We start from the raw sequence: 24212 nt of genomic DNA, 5'->3' as shown, positions 1-24212 counted from the left end.
GGCACTCATTTGTTAAGCGACTTGATGTGTTCATAATACATGAAATCTCACTTAGAAAGGACTCTCTTGATGGTTGCTTTGACAACTATGCTCCAGAGAGCCCTTAATTTTGAGCACATTATCAACTTGCATGACTTTCAAAGATCAGAGATGAAGAATTGAATCCTCGCTGGGAGCTCCTAGAATTTTGGTTATACTCTTCGCCCTGCACATCCTTTTGGGTCGACAATGAAATCGTAAAAAGCTCACTCAAAGGATTCGTTGTGCTTTAACCGCTATTCTTGGTCCTCTCAATCTTTCAACAAACCATCACGGCACTCGTTTGTTAAGCGACTTGACGTGTTCATAATACATGAAATCTCCCTTTTTATATTCATGGTCATCTCAATCTTTCAATAGACCATCATGGCACTCGTTTGTTAAGCGAGTTGATGTGTTCATAATACATGAAATCTTACTTAAAAAGGACTCTCTTGATGGTTGCTGTGACAACTATGCTCCAGAGAGCCCTTAATTTTGAGCACATATATGACATACCCGGCTTCCATAGCACAGTGGTAGTGCACTCGCCTTGTAAGCGGAAGGTCGCGAGTTCAATCCTCACCGGGAGCTTCTAGAATTTTGGTTATACTCTTCGCCCTGCACATCCTTTTGGGTCGACAATGAAATCGTGAGAAGCTCACTCAAAGGATTCATTGTGCTTTAACCGCTATTCCTGGTCGTCTCAATCTTTCAATAGACCATCATGGCACTCGTTTGTTAAGCGACTTGATGTGTTTGAAATACATGAAATCTCCCTTTTTATATTCCTGGTCGTCTCAATCTTTCAATGGACCATCACGGCACTCATTTGTTAAGCGACTTGATGTGTTCATAATACAGGAAATCTCACTTAAAAAGGACTCTCTTGATGGTTGCTTTGACAACTATGCTCCTGAGAGCCCTTAATTTTGAGAACATTATCAACATGCATCACTTTCAAAGATCAAACATGAAGAATTCAATCCTCGCTGGGAGCTCCTAGAATTTTTGTTATACTCTTCACCTTGCGCATCCTTTTGGGTTGACAATGAAATCGTGAAAAGCTCACTCAAAGGGTTCGCTGTGCTTTAACCGCTATTCATGGTCGTCTTAATCTTTCAATAGACCATCACGGCACTCGTTTGTTAAGCGACTTGATGTGTTCACAATAGATGAAATCTCCCTTTTTATATTCTTGGTCGTCTCAATCTTTCAGACCATCACGGCACTCGTTTGTTAAGCGACATGATGTGTTCATAATACATGAAATCTCACTTAAAAAGGACTCTCTTGATGGTTGCTTTGACAACTATGCTCCAGAGAGCCCTTAATTTTGAGCACATATATAACATACCCGGCTTCCATAGCACACTGGTAGTGCACTCGCCTTGTAAGCGAAAGGTCGCGAGTTCAATCCTCCCTTGGAGCTCCTAGAATTCTGGTTATACTCTTCGCCCTGCACACCCTTTTGGGTCGACAATGAAATCATGAAAACCTCACACAAACGATTCGTTGTGCTTAAACCGCTATTCCTGGTCGTCTCAATCTTCCAATAGACCATCACGGCACTCGTTTGTTAAGCAACTTGATGTGTTCATAATACATGAAATCTCCCTTTTTATATTCTTGGTCGTCTCAATCTTTCAATAGATCATCATGGCACTCGTTTGTTAAGCGAGTCGATGTGTTCATAATACATGACATCACACTTAAAAAGGACTCTCTTGATGGTTGCTTTGACAACTATGCTCCAGAGAGCCCTTAATTTTGAGCACATTATCAACTTGCATGACTTTCAAAGATCAAACATGAAGAATTCAATCCTCGCTGGGAGCTCCTAGAATTTTGGTTATACTCTTCGCCCTGCACATCCTTTTGGGTCGACAATGAAATCGTGAAAAGCTCACTCAAAGGATTCGTTGTGCTTTAACCGCTATTCCTGGTCGTCTCAATCTTTCAATAGACCATCACGGCACTCGTTTGTTAAGCGACTTGATGTGTTCATAATACATGAAATCTCCCTTTTTATACTTCTGGTCGTCTCAATCTTTCAATAGAGCATCATGACACACATTCATTAAGCGACTTGATGTGTTCATAATACATGAAATCTCACTTAACAAGGACTCTCTTGATGGTTGCTTTGACAACTATGCTCCAGAAAAACCTTAATTTTGAGTACATTATCAATCCTCACTGGGAGCTCCTAGAATTTTGGTTATACTCTTCGCCCTGCACATCCTTTTGGGTCGACAATGAAATCGTGAAAAGCTCACTCAAAGGAATCGCTATGCTTTAACCGTTATTCTTGGTCGTCTCAATCTTTCAATAGACCATCACCGCACTCATTTGTTAAGCGACTTGATGTGTTCATAATACATGAAATCTCCCTTTTTATATTCTTGGTCGTCTCAATCTTTCAATAGACCATCACGGCACTCGTTTCTTAAGCGACTTGATGTGTTCATAATGCATGAAATCTCACTTAAAAAGGACTCTCTTGATGGTTGCTTTGACAACTATGCTCCAGAGAACCCTTAATTTTGAGCACATTATCAACTTGCATGACTTTCAAAGATCAAACATGAAGAATTCAATCCTCGTTGTGAGCTCCTAGAATTTTGGTTATACTCTTTGCCCTGCACATCCTTTTGGGTCGACAATGAAATCAAGAAAAGCTCACTCAAAGGATTCGTTGTGCTTTAACCGCTATTCCTGGTCATCTCAATCTTTCAATAGACCATCTCGGCACTCGTTTGTTAAGTGCCCATATGTGTTCATAATACATGAAATCTCCCTTTTTATAATCCTGGTCGTCTCAATCTTTCAATAGACCATCACGGCACTCGTTTATTAAGCGACTTGATGTGTTCATAATACATGAAATCTCACTTAAAAAGGACTCTCTTGATGGTTGCTTTGACAACTATGCTCCAGAGAGCCCTTAATTTTGAGCACATTGTCAATCCTCGCTGGGAGCTCCTAGAATTTTGGTTATACTCTTCGCCCTACTCATCCTTTTGGGTCGACAATGAAATCGTGAGAAGCTCACTCAAAGGATTCGTTGTGCTTTAACCGCTATTCCTGGTCGTCTCAATCTTTCAATAGACCATCACGGCACTCATTTGTTAAGCGACTTGATGTGTTCATAATACATGAAATCTCCCTTTTTATATTCCTGGTCGTCTCAATCTTTCAATAGACCATCACGGCACTCGTTTGTTAAGCGACTTGATGTGTTCATAATACAAGAAATTTCACTTAAAAAGGACTCTCTTGATGGTTGCTTTGACAACTATGCTCGAGAGAGCCCTTCACTTTGAGCACATTATCATCTTGCATGACTTTCAAAGATCAAAGATGAAGAATTCAATCCTCACTGGGAGCTCCTAGAATTTCGGTTATACTCTTCGCTTTGCACATCCTTTTGTGTCGACAATGAAATCGTGAGAAGTTCACTCAAAGGATTCGTTGTGCTTCAACCGCTATTTCTGGTCGTCTGAATCTTTTAATAGACCATCACGGCACTCGTTTGTTAAGCGACTTCATGTGTTCATAATACATGAAATCTCCCTTTTTATATTCCTGGTCGTCTCAATCTTTCAATAGACCATCATGGCACGCGTTTGTTAAGCGACTTGATGTGTTCATAATACATGAAATCTCATTTAAAAAGGACTCTCTTGATGGTTGCTTTGACAACTATGTTCCAGAGAGCCCTTAATTTTGAGCACATATATGACATACCCGGCTTCCATAGCACAGTGGTAGTGCACTCGCCTTGTAAGCGGAAGGTCGCGAGTTCAATCCTCGCTGGGAGCTCATAGAATTTTGGTTATACTCTTCACCCAGCACATCCTTTTGGGTCGACAATGAAATCGTGAAAAGCTCACTCAAAGGATTCGCTGTGCTTTAACCGCTATTCCTGGTCATCTCAATCTTTCAATAGACCATCACGGCACTCATTTGTTAAGCGACTTAATGTGTTCATAATACATGAAATCTCCCTTTTTATATTCCTGGTCGTCTCAATCTTTCAATAGACCATCACGGCACTCGTTTGTTAAGCGACTTGATGTGTTCATAATACCTGAAATCTCACTTAAAAAGGACTCTCTTGATGGTTTCTTTGACAACTATGCTCCAGAGAGCCCCTAATTTTGAGCACATTATCAACTTGCATGACTTTCAAAGATCGAAGATGAAAAATTCAATACTCGCCGGGAGCTCCTAGAATTTTGGTTATACTCTTCGCCCTACACATCCTTTTGGGTCGATAATGAAATCGTGAAAAGCTCACTCAAAGGATTCGTTGTGCTTTAACCGCTGTTCCCGGTCGTCTCAATCTTTCAATAGACCAACACGGCACTCGTTTGTTAAGCGACTTGATGTGTTCATAATACATGAAATATCCCTTTTTATATTCCTAGTCGTCTCAATCTTTCAATAGACCATCATGGCACTCGTTTGTTAAGCGACTTGATGTGTTCATAATACATGAAATCTCACTTAAAAAGGACTCTCTTGATGGTTGCTTTGACAACTATGCTCCAGAGAGCCCTTAATTTTGAGCACATTATCAATCCTCGCTGGGAGCTCCTAGAATTTTGGTTATACTCTTCGCCCTGCACATCCTTTTGGGTCAACAATGAAATCGTGAAAAGCTCACTCAAAGGATTCATTGTGCTTTAACCGCTATTCCTGGTCGTCTCATTCTTTCAATAGACCATCACGGCACTCGTTTGTTAAGTGACTTGATGTGTTCATAATACATGAAATCTCCCTTTTTATATTCCTGGTCGTCTCAATCTTTCAATAGACCATCACGGCACTCCTTTGTTAAGCGACTTGATGTGTTCATAATACATGAAATCTCACTTAAAAAGGACTCTCTTGATGGTTGCTTTGACAACTATGCTCCAGAGAGCCCCTAATTTTGAGCACATTATCAACTTGCATGACTTTCAAAGATCGAAGATGAAGAATTCAATCCTCGCTGGGAGCTCCTAGAATTTTGGTTATTCTCTTCGCCCTGCACATCCTTTTGGGTCGACAATGAAATCGTGAAAAGCTCACTCAAAGGATTCGTTGTGCTTTAACCGCTATTCTCGGTCGTCTCATTCTTTCAATAGACCATCACGGCACTCGTTTGTTAAGCAACTTGATGTGTTCATAATACATGAAATCTCCCTTTTTATATTCCTAGTCGTCTCAATCTTTCAATAGACCATCATGGCACTCGTTTGTTAAGCGACTTGATGTGTTCATAATACATGAAATCTCACTTAAAAAGGACTCTCTTGGTGGTTGCTTTGACAACTATGCTCCAGAGAGCCCTTAATTTTGAGCACATTATCAATCCTCGTTGGGAGCTCCTTTACTTTTTGTTATACTCTTCGCCCTGCACATCCTTTTGGGTCAACAATGAAATCGTGAAAAGCTCACTCAAAGGATTCGTTGTGCTTTAACCGCTATTCCTGGTCGTCTTATTCTTTCAATAGACCATCACGGCACTCGTTTGTTAAGCGACTTGATGTGTTCATAATACATGAAATCTCCCTTTTTATATTCCTGGTCGTCTCAATCTTTCAATAGACCATCACGGCACTCCTTTGTTAAGCGACTTGATGTGTTCATAATACATGAAATCTCACTTTAAAAGGACTCTCTTGATGGTTGCTTTAACAACTATGGTCCAGAGAGCCCTTAATTTTGAGCACATTATCAACTTGCATGACTTTCAAAGATCAAACATGAAGAATTAATTTTGAGCACATTATCAACTTGCATGACTTTCAAAGATCAAACATGAATTCTTCTAACATTCAACAAAGCATGGCTAGGCTTCGGCTTGTGTGTGTGAGAGAGATGATATAATGATAACGTCCATGAAGGCCAAATACGACCTATGGGACCATAATAAAAGGCAATACATCTATGATAGGTCACATGACCCGTGGAGAACATTGAAAGTCATGCAAGTTGATAATGTGCTCAAAATTAAGGGCTCTCTGGAGCATAGTTGTCAAAGCAACCATCAAGACATTCCTTTTTAAGTGAGATTTCATGTATTATGAACACATCAAGTCGCTTAACAAATGAGTGCCGTGATGGTCTATTGAAAGATTGAGACGACCAGGAATAGCGGTTAAAGCACAGCGAATCCTTTGAGTGAGCTTTTCACGATTTCATTGTCGACCCAAAAGGATGTGCAAGGCAAAGAACTAGATTCAAACCAACTGATTTTGCATTGCTCTTTCCATCTCAAAACCCGAGCATACATCTCGCTTCTCATTCATATCCGACAACATTTTCCACTGTTGTGTCCTGAGGTTAAACCTCTCAGCACTCTTATAAGAATTGGAGTAGATCTCCACAGACCGACCACCAGCGAGATACAGATAGTCGCCCAGATTTGCCCACGCAAACTCAAAACGATCCGCTTCGATCATACGAGGTAGGCTGAGGCACCAGCAACTGCCTGCCACATCAAAGCCAACTATGTCATCTGCCTCCAATTGATCCTCGGAGCTTTGGCTAGACTCATCGGCAAAAGAACTCAATCCATGCAGTAGGACTTTCCCATGAGCTACCAAAGCTTGGAGGGAATTGGCTGAAAGATTGAAACTAGGTAATAAAGACGAGAAGGGAGGCAAGATATCGCAGTGTTGATGAAAGCTTGGAGGGAATTGGCTGAAAGGTTGAAACTAGGTAATAAAGACGAGAAGGGAGGCAAGATATCGCCGTGTTGATGAAGGGGGTGGAGGAGGAGAAATTGAAGGCGGGAGTCGAAGACGGTCATGCGCCACTCCTCATCGAAGTCTCCAGGCAAATGATGTCTTAGCTATGGAGGTAGTAAAGAGCAATGCAAGTAATGCAAAATCAGTTGGTTTGAATCTCTAGTACGTAGATTTGTTTTAATTATTAACTTTACAATCATATATGATGTACCCGGCTTCCATAGCACAGTGGTAGTGCACTCGCCTTGTAAGCGGAAGGTCGGGAGTTCAATCCTCGCTGGGAGCTCCTAGAATTTTGGTTATACTCTTCACCCTGCACATCCTTTTGTGTCGACAATGAAATCGTGAAAAGCTCACTCAATTAAGAGTGCGTAACTGCCTAGCCCACATGGGAGACTCTTCCACACACACCATGCATGTGGGAGGATGCATTTATTGGGAGAGACCCCCTCTCTTAACTATAAAAGGAGGGGGCTATTCCTTGATGGAACACGCTCATTCTTATAAAGCCACCTAGCTAGTACTTTGATTATTATCCCCCATCTTTTCTTTCAAATAAAGCATGACCCTCCTCCCTTATGTCTCCATCTCTATATTCCACCTCCCATCATGTACATGCTCCTCTTCCCCCTCTGTGGCATAGTCCCTCTTTTCATTCCCACCCCTCTTAATCCTTTTTCCCCACCTATGTTGATGCTTCTTCCCTCATGTTCCCTTTTCATCTATGGCTCTCGAGCATCGCCATGCCTCGCGTCTAACATCATGTCTCGAATTCTTTTCTAGTTAATAGTGTGTGTATATGTGTGTGTTTTTTTTTAGATTCATGAATGCTAGTACCTTTGTATTTAAAAGAATGAAAGAAGTACAAACTTATACTTTTTCTTTCCCATGCATAGGATTTTGAATATGTGTTGTGTCCTTTAGGTCAACAAAATTGAAAGAGTCTTTCTGACTAGGGTTTGCAACAAGTATCTCTATTGAGTACGGAGTCGCAAGTGACCGATGGAGATGCTAGCTAGATGTCTTTTGCATCACGAAGAAGAGTTGTATCAATTTGTAAATCTCAAAATGATAAGGCATAGTTTATGAACATATAAAGGATCGTCTGATCTCGTGACCAGTATGCAAGGCACTCCGGTGTTGAGTTACGGAAGGACAACCAAAAAACAATGAATGGCAACCTTCTACTCTTTCGTTATTTGTTCTTTGGAAAAGGAGAGAGCACACACCATTTCCTGAGCACCATTTCCTGAGCATCACTCCTCAATAGATATGAGGGATTTGCCGAGCCGCATCTGAGCCGCTGAGGCCGCCTCAGATGCGGCGGTTTTCTTCAAATTTTAATGTGCGCCCAGACAATGACTTTCTCAAATTCCTGGCGTGGTGGAAAGTTAAATGGGCGGTGAATCCAATCTATGACGCTGCCTGCACCTTGAGGCCTACAAGAAACAACGGAAATGGGACTTTCATGATCGTTCAGCACAAGCCACAACTCATCGCCCACGCCTAAGATGCGATGACCCTCTGCTGGCTTCCATTCGTTTGGGAAATCTCCCATTGACGTCCAGCGATTTTGCGACTTCTCGTACCAGAAAATCTCTGTAGACATAAATTTCAAAGCATACAGCTCATTGTTCACAGTTGCCACTGTCGGAGGCTCGAGTACCCACTCTGAGGCTGCTAGTTCAGCAGGCCACATTGCCGGCACCAACTTCCAAACACCAGTGCTGGCGTCGAAGGCCTCGCCAGAATTTTGACAACGGCCTTCAAGCAAACCGCCTATCACGTAAAAGCAACCATCCATCACAAAACCCGAGCATACATCTCGCTTCTCATTCATATCCGACAACATTTCCCACTGTTGTGTCCTGAGGTTAAACCTCTCGGCACTCTTATAAGAATCGGAGTAGATCTCCACAGACCGACCACCAGCGACATACAGATAGTCGCCCAGATTTGCCCACGCAAACTCAAAACGATCCGCTTCGATCATACGAGGTAGGCCGGGGCACCAGCAACTGCCCGCCACATCAAAGCCAACTATGTCGTCTGCTTCCAATGGATCCTCGGAGCTTTGGCTAGACTCATCGGCAGAAGAACTCAGTCCATGCAGTAGGACTTTCCCGTGAGCTGCCAAAGCTTGGAGGGAATTGGCTGAAAGGTTGAAACTAGGTAATAAAGACGGGAAGGGAGGCAAGATATCGCAGCGGTGATGAAGGGGGTGGAGGAGGAGAAATTGAAGGTGGGAGTCGAAGACGGTCATGCGCCACTCCTCGTCGAAGTCTCCAGTAACGAGGCAAAGGAAGACGAAGTCTTGGCTATGGGGGTAGTCCATTTTGTTCTGGATCACTAGAGGTGCTGTGCTCATATCTTCATCTTCTTCAGCTTGTCTTCATCTTGTTATTAAGGTCTTAGGATGGCTTCATACTTACGCCCCTCATATTTAGGATGGCTTCATACTTACGCCTCTCATATTTTACTTCCTCTCCTCCATTGACTTTGACACTCATAAGACACTTACGTGTATATTTTATTAGCAGTGCCTCCTTAGAGAGAGGAGGATTGAAACTCTTTCTTGAATTTTCACATATAATTTTAAACTAGGGTGCACTAGGCCGCCTAAGGGGAATGAATGAAGAGATTAATCTATAATATGTTGATTATAAATTAACGATGACGAAGAAAGGATGGCAGGCTAATGTTTGAAAAATACCTGACTATAAACTAAGCTGACAATAGCAGGCCCGATCAAATGGCGTATGTGTTTAAGCGTTCCCTTCTTGCGAACACCTCGGCCACAAATAGAAAAAAAAGAATTTAGAATATGTAAAAGCAAAAGAAAACACAGAGCATGAAATGGAAAACATATATATATATATATATATATATATATATATATATATGTATGTATATATTTTATATAACCACACATTGTGTGGGCAGGGAGGCGGCGGGCTTCCTTCCCCATATAGTTATAATCTAAGGGAACGGGCCCTTCCCCGTGCGCTGAGATTGTAATCGCTGAGAATATTAGTGCCAAGATTGAGTATCGCAAATATGTAAGAGAATGATATATTACCTAAATCTCAGCGAGAGTGTATATGTATTCCAACTCGAGCATCGACCAAATTCTTATCATGATTTCTTTCGTCATTTGCCGTGGAAATCCTTTTGCTACCTCGGAAGCGGTTTCTCGATGTGAGCGATGTTGGAGAGAGAGGGCGGCAGAGACCCTCAAGCAGGTGGGTGGTCAAGATCAAAGACACCACTCAAAAGATCCGCTTGTGGGCTAGGCACCTTCGACATTGCTAAAGAAGCGGCCCATGCTTAAGATGAAGCTACATGACGTTTGCTGCAACGTACAAATACTCGCACGAATTTCCTCCCTGTCGCCCGATGGTTTCACTTTGCTGTCTAAAGCAGCACGTCTTCTACTATGATCCTATGAAGAAGGATCAAGCCCACCAATTCGATTATGAGCAGCACCACACTCTTGAGTTCTTGGATCGCATGTTTAGAGTATAGAATTCCTATAGTCTTCTCATTCCAGTAGTGCAACTTGAGCAATGTTTCTCCATAATCTCGACTCTCAACTACGTCCGGAGGAATTGCGACCTCAAATGTGCTCCCAATTCTAGATCTCTAGTGTTTGATTCAGGTCATGTGCATGACGTGATGGATTACATGGGCATAGGGATGATAATTGTCCTGTTGTTAGTGCTTAAGATTACGACACTGATCATAATTTGCAAAAATTCTAGATTCATACTGATAATCCATGACGTTTGCTTCTTGAGCACCTCATCTACTGTGGGCCAAACACTTGACTTAAACAAAAGAAAACTTGACTTAAACAAAAGTAGATCCCAATCTTTGGCTTCTCGTCCCAAACCCTTTTGAAATTTCAGTTTCGCCAAGCCCTTGTGACTTGACTCTTCTTGCTAGATACATCTTCTATCAAATGCGACTAGGATACATAAATACTCGAACTATTCCACCCTACATAGCAAACATGCATAATTATTCAGGAACGAGAAAAACAATAACCATGTTTATAATTAATCTAACAGTCCAACAAAAACAAAAATAGGTCACAGAAGCAGCACGGCTTTGTACAAACTTTACAGCACCTTTGAAATGTCTTCCCTTTTGAAGCTACAATTTTAAGGTGATCATGTTTGCAAGATGGGTACATATTGTTTCAACGAGTCAAATTTCAATGAGAGGTATTTACAACGATTGGAGTGCTTCTCAAATCTATTGATTCTCCTCCCTTAGATCTATTTCGCAAAATTAATGATAAGAGCATATGTTTTCGACTGTCGAATCGATTGAAGCAATTCTCATCGGGTAATTTGAGTTACTTCAGATCCTTATAGCAATAGGTAGTGCATAAATCGTTGTTTTGAAACTGGAAGTACAAGTCTCGAGCCTCCACCTTTGCTGCTAGGGCATCATGTGGGTATAGTTCACGCAATATAGCATAAGCGCATAGCCCCCTTACTTTTTATACAATGCAAACCCCTACAAGAGGATGCTAAGTATCAGGAGCAACCACTCTTGAAGCGATCAAAGAGTGGAACATATCTGTGCTGTTTACACAGATCTACCAAATCACAAAACAATCCCATCACAACAACACAAAGCAACTATAGACGTGCTTGATAAACGCGCAAAATAGCGAGCGCATCTTTAGGCGTTGCTTGAATAGAGAAATTACGAGCACGTCTAATAGTGCGTCTAATAGCTCGTCTATTTACGTGTGTATTAACACGTCTATTTGCGCGTCTACACTAAGAAAATACGGGGCCCGTCTAACATTGCCTTTATCAGCGTGTCTATTTGTGCGTGTATTAGCACGTCTATTAGCGAGTTTACACTGGGAATTAGACGCGTATTTAGATGCAAAACAAAGAATATAGAAAGAGAGGTTTTGGTGTACATCATTGCTTTTCAAACATTGCCCATGATTACCAAAGCACATAAATATAACAAAAACATCAATGCTTTTTTGCAAGCCCACATATATAAGAATTAAGTGAGGTGAGGAGAATGAGACAATATGTAAAATAGTTTTGCCAATATCAATGATGGGCTACGGTTCAATCTCATCCTCAATGAGATAAACCCTTGCCAAACTATCTACTTCAAAATACAAACAAGTGTTTAGATCTACAAATACATTCAACCCACTACTACTTGTGCTACTCATGTGCTCATCGAAATCAGCATCACTAATGGTAGGCTCGTCCTCATGGGTAATGGCCTCAATATCTGTATCTCCTATCTCATGATCATCCTCCTCTCTCATATCACGGTCATCATCACGTCCATGGCCATGATCATCCTCCATACGCTCCATATTAGTAAATGTACTATACATCACTTTGGAACGTGGCATAATAGGTATGACATGCCACCATCTATTATTATCCACCATTGGTTGATAGACAACCTAATTCAAACACAAATACAATCATGTTATTTTCCTTGCATCAAATATTTAAAAGCGAGTATTTTTATATGTGTGCTCAATACCTGTTCACATTATTGCAGTAGTACTAGTGTGTCCTTCCTACTTTGCCAAAACTTTGTGAAAATACAATCATGTTATTTTCCTTGCATCAAATATTTAAAAGCGAGTATTTTTATATGTGTGCACAATACCTATTCACATTGTTGCGGTAGTACTAGTGTGTCCTTCCTACTTTGCCAAAACTTTGTGGAGTCAATAGTTACAAAGCCACTTGCATGGCATTTGATTATTGCATTAGGGCCTCTTTCCACCACGTCCTTATACCACTTTGCATCCAAAACATACACAAAGAAGTGTCGAAAGTCAAGCTTAATAATATCTTGGATTATGCCACAATAATCATCCATGGCTCCATTGGCTCCCTCAAAGCTAGCAATGACGCCGCAATCTTATGTGTTTCTCTTATCATCAATCCGTTGTGTTCGAAAATGCTTGCCCTCACACCATATAGCATTGAACATAGTGCACTACACCAAGAAAAAATCAATTAAATAAGCAATCTAAATTATTGAAAGCTCCTAACTTATGCATAACATTCTATATACCGACCTTGCTCATGCATCCCCTAGCATACTCCCATTCTTCCATTGCAATATGCATCCCCTCATCTTTCTCTGCTTTCTCCATTTCATCAAGTAGCCAATCCACATGAATATCCTTTGGAAGTGCTCTTAGATACTGAGGGTATGGCACACGAGATCAGTGGTGTGTACGAAAGAGGACCCTTTCTTCTTGTCTTCTTGCCTTTGCATCCTCATATCTTGTCACCCATATTTTCATCACATCACTATTAAGCACACAATAGAGGTTGATACTATTATGCAACTCCGTGTCTATTACTTTGTTGCGTCCTTTCCCTTGAGGAACAATAGAGGTCATCCTTAGGTCTTCATCATCTCTCCATAGTCATGGGAGAGAGCTATGCACATCAACAAGAAACTCAAAAATATATACAAGTGACTCTTATACCAACCAACCCTCGGCCATGCTACCTTCGGGTCTTGCATTTTGTCTCACGAAGCCCTTCGAGGTCTTTATGAAGCGCTCGAGGAAGAACAACCATCATGCATGTATAGTACCGCATATAGCAATCTCATCCACCAAATGCACTATAAGATGTAGTAGGCTTGTGAGAATAGAACGTGGAAATGTCTCCTCCACTAAACAAACCACCTCCACTGACATAGCTCGAGCATTCTCAAGCGTGGTGGGATCTATTTCCTTTGAGCTCACATACCTAGAAATGAAAAAGTACACCATATTAGCAATATGAACACCTTGCATGGAGCATTGATACGCATCATATTTTGTATCATGTAAAGTACCTCACAAGCTCGCCCATCTCGTAAATACAATCTTTCACGTCCTTCGATGCACTACGTGAAATGCTAGTAGGTAGTATGAACTGAACCCATGAGGAGGTGGTTGATTAGTTGCTTATAATTATTCACTCACAAATTTGAAAAAGATATTATGCACATAAAATACTTACTTGGAGAATCTTGTGCCAATCATGAGATTTCAAGCCATATAATTGCTCTACACCTCTTTTCTTGCTCTTTGTAAAGGCTCCCTTCAAACACCTCATGCATCCAGTGGGAGTACGAATTGTAGTAATAGCGCGCTTCACTGCCACCATCTCTAGCTTTGATAACCTCCACGGTCCACGAGGTAAAAAAACACACCCATTTGGTCTCTCTTGTGGCCAAGCTTCATGCATCCTCCTTGTGGTAGATCCTCCCTTATGCCTACGGAATCTCGTGTCCCATTCAAATGCTCCCAAATGGTAGATGCCACATTCTTGAAGATATGCATGGGATCAAGCAGGTGATCGATCTTGAGGTGGGACCAATATGGTAAACGATAAAAGATGGAGTATCTAAACAAAATAAAGTGTTAGCGGGCAATCTTTATTTCCAGCCAATATAGCACACAATAGTTACAAACCCTTGCCGGCTCATGCCAAGTGGTGGAGGAGTCGTGGAACCATCCCAAATTCTCATCTAATCTCCTGCGGTGAGTGATTGTGGGAGGACTTCATTCCAAGGGGCAACATATCTAGGCTGATCAGGTGGGAGAAATCAATGGTGATTCTCATAGATGACCTTATTTAATGCGTCTGCCCATGAGGCAACTAGCGAAGGACCACAAACAGGACATGCATGGTAACCCGATGTAGTGAGACCTGAACAATAGACGCAATCAAGAGTTGAAGGTGGGTTTAGGGTGCCACATCCTTTGCCTATTCATAATTAGAAGTGCAATGCTTACCTAAACACTCGCCATAGCCTGGGAAGTCATGCATCGTCCACATCAAGACTGCTTTGTAGTTGAAGTCTCATGACGAGGGAGGCCTACTCACATCATGCACCTCGATACCTCTCCAAAGTATCTCTAGCTCGTCAATCAAAGGCTCCAAATAAACATAAGGATTTTTGACTTTATGTTTCCCTGGAATTAGAAGAAAAAGCATAACATGTCCTTTCTTAATAGCCATAGAGGGTGGAAGATTATAATTCACCAATATCACTGGCCATACACTGTAAGAGGTGCTTTTGAGACCAAATGGGTTCACACCGTCCATACCCAATCCAAGTCTCAAGCTCCTAGGTTCTTCCTTGAAGCTTGGCCATGTGTCTTCAATATGCTTCCACGTAGGAGAGTCTGCGGGAGTTCTCCACTTGCCATCGGTTGATCGATGGGAGGAATGCCATGACATGAGATCTGCAATGGATTTGCACTTGAACATATGTTGGATGTGAGGGATTATGGAAAAATGTCGCAGAACCTTACGAGGCACGTCCAAAGTTTTGAGATCTGCTCTATATCTTGCCTCTCCACAAGTAGGGCACTCTCTTGCATCCTTATGTAGTCCACGAAACAAAACGCAATTGTTGACACATGCATGGATGCGCTTGTAATCTAATCCTCCAAGAGAGGTCACATGTTGCCTTGTCATATCTTTTGAGGTCGGTAATTTATTCTCCCTTGGAAGCATTTTACACAATAGCCTACACGTGAAGACCATAAATGAGGAAAAGCATTCGAGTAATTGACCCACTAGCATAATTCACCATGTTTGCATAAACTTTAAAGCTTACTTGAGTAATCTATTCAAACTTGCATTGCTCCATCCATAGATGGTTTGCAAGTTTAGTAACTCAAGGGAGGCATGTAGAACAAAGAATGTGCACCCCTCAAACAGTGGAGTCGATGCTGCAGTAAAAATATCATCTTGCTCCATGCTATCATCCCTTCCTTGATGGACATATAAATCCTGCACCATATCATCAAACACCTCCTCCTCCACGGCTTCATGAGGTAATGGTGGAGGGCTACTATCACCATCACTCCATGCATCCGTAACGGTCCCTCTTGAAGATCCCACCTCATATCGCCAACACTTCGGCTCCTCACAGTGAGCATAGGGCAACATATGCGGGTGTGGCACTGCATCCTGTATCAAATTTTCCAAATAAAACATTACAACTCCAAAACACAATAAAATTGAAAGCTCAAAAAGTGCTTGTATGTACATATAGCACGAAGCTAAGCCATGTCATGTGGCTTCAAGTACAAAAAATAAGAGGAGTGTATATACAAGAGGCACGAAGCCAAGCCAGTGGCTTTAAGTACAAAAAAGAGTAGCTAGCACTACTTCTACGACTAATCTATGTTCTCCATGTCCTCGCTCCCTTCCACGCTCCCTTCTATGCTCCCTTCTGTGCTCCCTTCTCTGCCTCCTTCCTCGTCTTCTTCCTTGTCTTCTTGTGTAGGGACCTGTAAACAAGGGACAACATATATCAATGTATGAAAAATCAAATCTTTACTTACAATATTGACATTATTTAATTACTTTCAAATACCTCGGGGGCCGCTCCAGTAGCCCGAATATACTACTCCTTAGTAATCAACCCATCATGATAGAAGTGCTTCCATGTATCTCCTCTGCGATGGTGGCGGTGGTAGGCTATCTCGATAGGAGTAGGGTATTTGTCCACGATATCAAGCTGCAAGATGACACAATTTGCAGAGGGGTTAGTACAAAGAAACAACCTCCTAATAAACTACATAAGCAATATAATTTGAGATCGATACTTACAAATTGGGCCTCCCATGATTCAACACCCCCTGCTCCAAAATGCATGCTTCCATATTGCTCCATCTGGATCCTTCATGCCTCCACGTGCTGCAAACTGGGTCCTCCCTCGTTGACTTCATTGCTTTCTTCCACTCACGCTTGTGAGCGGTGTGGGGTGGGCCCCTTGGTGGTTGACCTCCCTCGAGCCTGGCAAGCTTCGCTAGTGCCTGCCTATTAAGCGAAGATCTTTTATTGCCAAGTATTGTAACAATCTTTAACTTGGCCCATTTATCTGTGAACTGACGATTGGGGGGGTTAGGATACCTAGAGCGAACAACAGCGAGGGTCTCATCAGCCAACCTCTTTGGCTGGTCTTTGTAGTGGATAAAGCAATCTCTGTAATTGTTAGCAATTACAGAGAGCATGAAGGCCATGATGTCCTTCCCCCGTGCATCCATCAAGATGCCTCCTGTCTGAGTGATGTCATAGAAGATCGTACCATCACCCGAAGGCACATCTAAATCATATGAATCATCATCGTCCCCACCACCACCCCTCTCAAAGCACTGTGCCATGCATCCCCCACCTCTCTCCATGCTACTATGCCTGCTACCATGTCATGTCGAGCTAGTACGCTGGCCACTCGTAGCTGGAGACTGCACAGGACTACGTGGACCACTCGTAGCTCAAGAACCGAGTCTCGACTGCATAGGAGTACACCAACGGCTCTCTGAGACAAAAGGACCTCCTGACGACATGGGGGAAGGGGCATAAGACGACATGGTGGAAGGGGCATAAGACGGCATGGGGGAAGGGGCATAAGACGACATGGGAGAAGGGCCTCGACTATGTAGCCGGTTGGGCTATGTTGACTCCGCTAGGGTAATCTCAATTGGTGTGGGGTGGTTTGGAGTCTGTAGTGCTGACTCCTGGGGGCTGTTTAGAGTACCCGTCATATACCCATATAACTCCGCAGGACTAGGAGGGTGCCCTAAAAGGTTATATAAGTCCCTAAAAATAGACTCTCGGAGATCAAGTGAGCCCGAAGAGCTTCCTGGCCACATGATGAACTAGAAAAAAGAAAAAAAGATGACTACTGATGAGCTGAGAAGAAAGAGGAAGGGAAGAAAAGATTACTGTCGGAGCACGTCTATAGACACGTCTGAGAAGCGTGTCTATTTTCGCATATAACAATGTGTCTATAGATACGGCTGTCTATGTCTGCAAACAGGCTAGACGCACGTCTAGATGCACCTATATACATGGTTTTAGACGTGCTCTGAGTGAGAGTGCTCTCAACAGAAGCAAGAACGGAAGAGGGAGAGACAGAGACAGAGAGCCACACAAGTTTTGGTGGGTGCAGAACCACCCTAATCTTCTTTTTCATTCATTTATATATGGGTTTGAGTATTGTACATAACCGGGGTAAAGGCATAGTGACCTTTAACCCCCACAACCTCCCACTTAAAGGACAATGTGTCTTTAAGGGAGAACAACCAGTGAGCATACTATCCAATGCCCATTAATTCACGACAATACTCAAACCGCTGACTAGGTAGACTCTTCGTTAGCATATCTGTAGGGTTATCATCTGTATGAGCCTTAACAAGCTCTATGCACTTGTCCTCAAGTACCTCCATGATGAAATGGTACCTGACCTCAATGTGTTTGGTCTTTGCATGAAAGACCGGATTCCGTGCTAGCTGAATAGCACTCATGGAATCACTATGCAATGTCGGTACACCTATATCCCCAAATCTCCCACTAGCCGATCAAGCCATATAGCCTTCTTGCAACCCTTTGTGGCTGCAACATACTCAGCCTCTGTGGTAGACAAAGCAACGCACTTCTATGCGCAAGACATCCATGACACTGCACCACCTGCAAAGGTGAACACATAACCAGAAGTGGATCTCCTACTATCCACATGCCCTGCATAGTCTGAATCTGTGTACCCAAGTACATGCATGTCTCCTCTACCAAAGCAGATGCACATCTCCTTGGTACCCTTCATGTACCTCATGATGCAGTTAACTGCCTCCCAATGCCTCTTTCCTAGATTAGCCACATACTGGCTAACAACTCCTACTGCAAATGCAATGTTTGGTCTAGTAGCTATCATAGCATACATAAGACTTCCAACTGCTGATGCATAAGGAACCTTGGCCATCATGGCTCTTTCCTCATCTGATTTGGGACTATCTGTATGACTCAGTTTCACATATGGAGGCAATGGAGTACTCACTGCCTTCCCCCCCTCCATATTAAAACATTGCAATACTTTTGTAACATACTCTTTTTGTGAAAGCCAAAAGAGTTTCCTACTCCGATCACGCGTGATGCGCATACCAAGAATATGACCTGCAAGTCCCAAATCCTTCATATCAAAGGCCTCATGCAACTTGGCCTTTAATGCATCTAGCTCATAAGTATTCTTGCTAGCCAATAGCATATCATCCACATATAGTGCCAAGATTATCAGGCTATTATCCTTAGCCCTTTTAGTGTAGAGGCAGTGATCAATTTCACTCCTTCTAAAACCCTGGGACCAAATGAAAGCATCAAACTTCTGATACCATTCTCTAGGCGCTTGCTTAAGACCATAGAGACTCTTCTTCAGCTTGCAAACTAAATGCTCTTTGCCCTTTTCTTCAAAGCCTTTCGGCTACACCATGTAAATTTCCTCATGCAAATCCCCATGCAAGAAAGCTGTCTTGACATCCATCTGCATAAGCTCCATATCCTCTGATGCCACTAGTCCAAGCATGCATCTAAGTGTGGTCATCTTCACAATCGGAAAGAATATCTCATCAAAGTCCACACCCTTCTCTTGCTCGAACCCTTTCACGACCAAACGGGCCTTGTACCTAGGCACATCATCACCTGTGACCTTCATTTTGTAGACCCATTTACATGGCAATGCTTTCTTTCCATGTGGCAAAGAAACCAAGTCCCAAGTCTTATTCTTCATAAGTGAACTCATCTCTGATTGCATAGCATACTCCCACTTGCGTTGATCCTCACGCATCATAGCCTCTCTGTATCAAGAAGGCTCCTCGCAATCAGTAAGCATCACATAGTCTACCCTTGGAACAAACCTATCAGGTGGTCTAGACACTCTCGATGATCTTCTCAAGGGCATTTTAGCTTGTTGTCCCACCTGCATATCAGCCACATTTGGCTCATCATTTCCACCAATAGATGATCCATCATCTACCCTTGATTGTATACTTGTGGGAGTACTTGGTGGTACCATTTCTTGCACATTCGGTGCATGGATAGCTTGATGTCTATCAACATATGCAGGTGGATTCACATCCTGGAAAGTGATTCTCCTCATTTCCACATCCCTCATGGGTGCCTTATGCATCTTCTTCTCATTGAAGACTACATCATGGCTGCGTATGATCTTCTTTGCTTCTGGATCCCAGAGACGATAGCCCATCTCTCCACTTTCACCATAACCCAGAAAGATGCATTTCCTAGACTTAGGATCTAGCTTCGTTCGACGAAGCTCTTTTGGCACATGTGCATATGCCTCACACCCAAATATATGCAAATGAGAGTAAGAGGGCTTCTTGCCACTCCATGCCTCTTCAGGAATACCACCATCCAAACTCTTACTAGGTGATCTATTGATCACATGCACTGCAGTCTTCATTGCCTCAGCCCAAAAACCACCAGAAAGACTTGCATTGGAACGCATGCATTGCAACCTTTCTTGAATGGTACGGTTCATCTTTTCTGCAACTGGATTTTGCTCTGGAGTACGAGGGGATGTGAGCTCCCTCTTAATCCCACGTGTATCATAGAAATGCTGAAAGTCATGAGAGAGATATTCTCCACCATTGACAGTCTGTAAGAATTTAAGCGTTCTACCTGACTGATTCTCAACCAAGGCCAGCCATTTTTGAAATACCTGGAACACATCACTCTTCCGAGCTATAGCATAAGCCCATACTTTCCTAGTTGCATCATCAACGAATCTCACATAGTATTCAGCCCGGCCTAATGACCGTGTAGGCATGGGACCACATACGTCTGAATGGACCAAATCAAACTTTTCACACTCTTTCTTTTCCCTTCTTTTATGGGCTGATTTAGTCTGCTTTCCATAGAGACAATGTTCACAAAATTCACAAAATTCAAAATCAGAGAAACTCAAATGCGGTACATAACCCAAACGGCATAAGAGTTTCATTCCATTCTGGCTCATGTGCCCCAACCCGCAATGCCACAAAGAAGTGCTTGGCTGCTCGGTTATTGCAATAACATGATCAAATACCCCTGATACATGTAAGGGATACAAAGTCCCACACTTGGCACCCCTGGCCAAAAGCATAGAGCCCTTCTGAATTTTCCAACTCTGAAAGCCAAAAGTGGTGTGAAAACTAGCGTCATCTAGCTGACCCACAGAAATAAGACTCTTGGTCAACTTAGGCACATGTCTCACATGTTTCAAAATAAATGCAGACCCATTTGCAAAAGAAAACTTTAGGTCACCTACTCCCACTATGTCACATGCATAGTCATTTCCAAGATGCACACAACCTATCTTTCCACTGTCATAAGTGGAGAACCATTCCCTATGGGGAGTAACATGGAATGAAGCACCAGAATCCAAAATCCAATCCTGGGAATATGCATCATCTGAAGTGGTAAGAAACTCTGCAGATAAACTAGACATGAAGAGAGCGTCATTGTCACTATCATGTGTGACTGCATTGATCTCCTCGATCTTCACTTTTCCTTTGTCCTCCCTTGGACTCTCTTCCTTTTGATTTGCACCCCAATTTGCATTCTTTTTCTTATCCTTTTGCTCTCTTTTCAGCTTGTAGCAATCCTTTTTCATATGGCCCTTCTTGCCACAGTGGTAACACTCAATGTTCTGTGCCCTGGATTTGCTATGAGACTTCCCTCTTTCTTGGGACTTCCCCTTGAATTGTGATCTGCCCCTTTGCACATTTAAGGCTGCATCCTGCTTGTTGCTGTCCATAGACTTTCGTCTAATCTCCTTGGCCAACAAGCTACCCACAACATCATCAAATTTCAGTACTCCACCAGCTGCAGAGTTACTGACAGCTGTACGGAAGGTATCCCATGAGGATGGCAATGAACATAAGAGAAATATTGCCTTAGTCTCCGCATCAAAATTCATCTTCTGCGCCTGAAGCTAGCTGAAAATAATATTGAATTCATTCAAGTGAGAAGCAATGGAGACCCCTTCCTTCATTTGCAGCTCAAACAACCTCTTCATGAGTTAAACTTTATTAGAGGCAGTTTCCTTCTCATTAGTGGCACACAGTTTCTTCCACAAATATTCCATAGTCTGCTCATTTACTACTGTGAAATAAACTGACTCTGCAAGATGAAGTCTAATAGTAGACTTTGCTAATGCATCCAACTCATTCCAATCATCCTCAGACATATTTGCAGGCTTAGCTTCAATCCCGCCAAGGGTTTAATCTGCTTCTTTTGAATAAGCACATCCCTTATCTGTTCTTTCCACAAAGAAAAATTTGTCCCATCAAACTTTTTAATGTTAAAAAACTCCAGGTGCACCCAAATGTGTATGCCACAATAGAGTGAAATATCACCAAAACTCATGCCTCAAAGCATCTGACTCATGTACATATACTATGCATCCATATGAGCAAATCTGGCCCAAAAGAAAATGCCAACTGCAATGGCAATCCAAAATGCCAATAAGTGCCAAATGACTCAAGCATAAACACCGTCCACTGGCATATGCATTAATAATATCTCATCCAAGAGAGCATAGCACTATTAGTGCATCACCTGCAATGTGTCAAAGCTGTCCCTTAGCATAAAATAGCATCCATGTGCAAAGCGTCCATAAAAATAGCATCCCACAAGGCAATTTGGGCCTATCAGCGCATCCAATAGGGTCGCAATGCATCCAAATGGCCTATAAATCATCCACTGCAACCCAATGCACACCACGAATGAGCGCACACTACTCAAACTGCAACCAGAGTGATCTGCATAAGGTATGCTCAAGAAATCATAGTCCTATGGTAATGACCGCTACTGAAAATAGAACCTGAGATGCCTCAAAACATGGGCGCCATTGCATAATCGGACTCAGCAAGAAAATCTACAAATATCTCTATTCTGCCAAAACTCCAAAATCCCAACCAATGAGTGAGAAATGGGAGTCAACACTTATCCACTACCATGTGACATAAATCTAAGGTTTCAAAACCTTAGAATTAAAAATGCATAACAAGAGACGAAATCGAATACACAGAGATCTATAACTTTGAAAATCCTCCACCGAATCGCATAAGAACTGACAGGTAGGGGTTTTTGGGTGTCCGAAACGCAATGGGACAGACGGTTTTGGAAACCGTGGTCTCAATCACTGGGTCCAACACACAGATTGAAAAACGTTTTTGGAAACAGAGCTGTTTGTAAACTCCACTGGAGTGCGAATGATGAGCAACATAGAAGTTTTAGGACCTCCTGAGTCCACCGGAACTGACAGATCTACAAATGGTTGCTCCAAACTTGAGTTCTAATACCCGGGCAGAAAAACACAAAAACTGACACAGTGAGTCAAAAATCCAATGAAATGATCCCAGATTCAAGAATGAATGTGTTTTCAAGCTCCTAAAGTGAAGTGGATACCAAAAGCAAGCAATAGTTGCCTCTACAAGTCAATACAGAGTCTCTGTCATCGAACGAAACAGGGAAAAGCTCAAAAAATGACTTTTTCTTTGAAAACACTTAACAGGCTCTCAAAACCACTTCGTAAAACCAAAGTGACTTTTCCAAAGGTTCCTCCAAGGTCTCTACACACTCGGATGCAAGTAAAGTCACCCACAAAGCTTCCCATAGAGCTTCTCCTTCCTTCCACAGAGCTGTTGAGCTTCTAGGCATTCATGCACGCTCAGCTAGATCACCCGGGCTCTGATACCAGTTGAGAGTGCTCTAAACGGAAGCAAGAACACAAGAGGGAGAGAGAGAGACAAAGAGCCACACAAGTTTTGGTGGGTGCAGAACTACCCTAATCTTCTTTTTCGTTCATTTATATATGTGTTTGAGTATTGTACATAACCGGGATAAAGGCACAGTGACCTTTAACCCCCACACTAAGACGCACCTATAGACATGCTCCGATAGACTGACTTTTCTAAAAAGTAGAAAAGGACATGCGCCCGACACAAAAACGTAACACTAATACCAAAATCATGCGTTTCTTGGATACAACAAAGGACAAATCCAAAGAGAGCAAACTTCCAAAAAAGATCAACTGTAAAAAGACTTACCTTGGATAGAGGTATGGAAGCTTCTTCTCCTTTTTCAAAGTTGCTTCTCTTCCTTGTTCACCCTCTTCTCCTTTAAGCTTGGAAGTAAGTGTGGATGCATTCCTCTTAAGTGTAAGCTTGGAAGTAAGTGTGGGTGCCTTCCTCTTAAGCATCGAAACTGTGGATCTGCTAATAGCAAAGCAAGCAAGCTGCGCGAAGTATAAGTAATGTGAAGAAAAGCAAAGCGAGCACGATTAAAGCATATTTAAAAACCGCGTCTATAGGCACATCTAATAGTGCATTTATACACGCGTCTAAATACGCATGTAATTGCACGTCTAAATACATAGAGCAGATGCAGTTTTAGATGCGTTTGTAGACACGCACCACAGAATAAACAGACGCGGTTTTAGATGCACCTTTAGACACGCCACAGAGTTTAAAATTAAATATTTGAAGAAAAGCAAAATTTTTTGGGTTGTTTGTTTGTAGGATGTCTTCATCTTCAATGAGTAGCTCCAGTGAGGATGAATCACTCCGTATCCACCATCGCAAAATGTGGT

General features: G+C 42.3%; 1 protein-coding gene and 3 non-coding genes across 4 annotated transcripts; 3 read left to right on the top strand and 1 right to left on the bottom strand.

Annotated features, from left to right (window-relative positions):
• The first annotated feature begins 540 nt into the window (after positions 1 to 540).
• TRNAT-UGU (transfer RNA threonine (anticodon UGU)) lies at positions 541 to 612 on the top strand. Its single transcript has one exon. It is a non-coding gene; the product is annotated as a tRNA-Thr (tRNA).
• A 3159-nt stretch (positions 613 to 3771) lies between these two features.
• Positions 3772 to 3843, top strand: TRNAT-UGU (transfer RNA threonine (anticodon UGU)). Its single transcript has one exon. It is a non-coding gene; the product is annotated as a tRNA-Thr (tRNA).
• A 3132-nt stretch (positions 3844 to 6975) lies between these two features.
• On the top strand, positions 6976 to 7047 carry TRNAT-UGU (transfer RNA threonine (anticodon UGU)). Its single transcript has one exon. It is a non-coding gene; the product is annotated as a tRNA-Thr (tRNA).
• Positions 7048 to 8087: 1040 nt separating this feature from the next.
• On the bottom strand, positions 8088 to 9111 carry LOC147897115 (F-box/kelch-repeat protein At3g27150-like). The gene has a single exon (XM_087381930.1). It carries the CDS (start codon positions 9094 to 9096, stop codon positions 8095 to 8097), a length of 1002 nt encoding a protein of 333 aa, XP_087238056.1. The 5' UTR covers positions 9097 to 9111; the 3' UTR covers positions 8088 to 8094.
• Positions 9112 to 24212: the final 15101 nt, after the last annotated feature.

Source organism: Dipteris shenzhenensis, chromosome 11 (assembly GCF_047967505.1).
Source record: "Dipteris shenzhenensis isolate YYH24624 ecotype China chromosome 11, Dip_SZ_1.0, whole genome shotgun sequence".
NCBI lineage: Eukaryota > Viridiplantae > Streptophyta > Polypodiopsida > Gleicheniales > Dipteridaceae > Dipteris > Dipteris shenzhenensis.
Note: the sequence above shows the minus strand (reverse complement) of the source record. Positions and strands in the feature narration are given on the sequence as shown.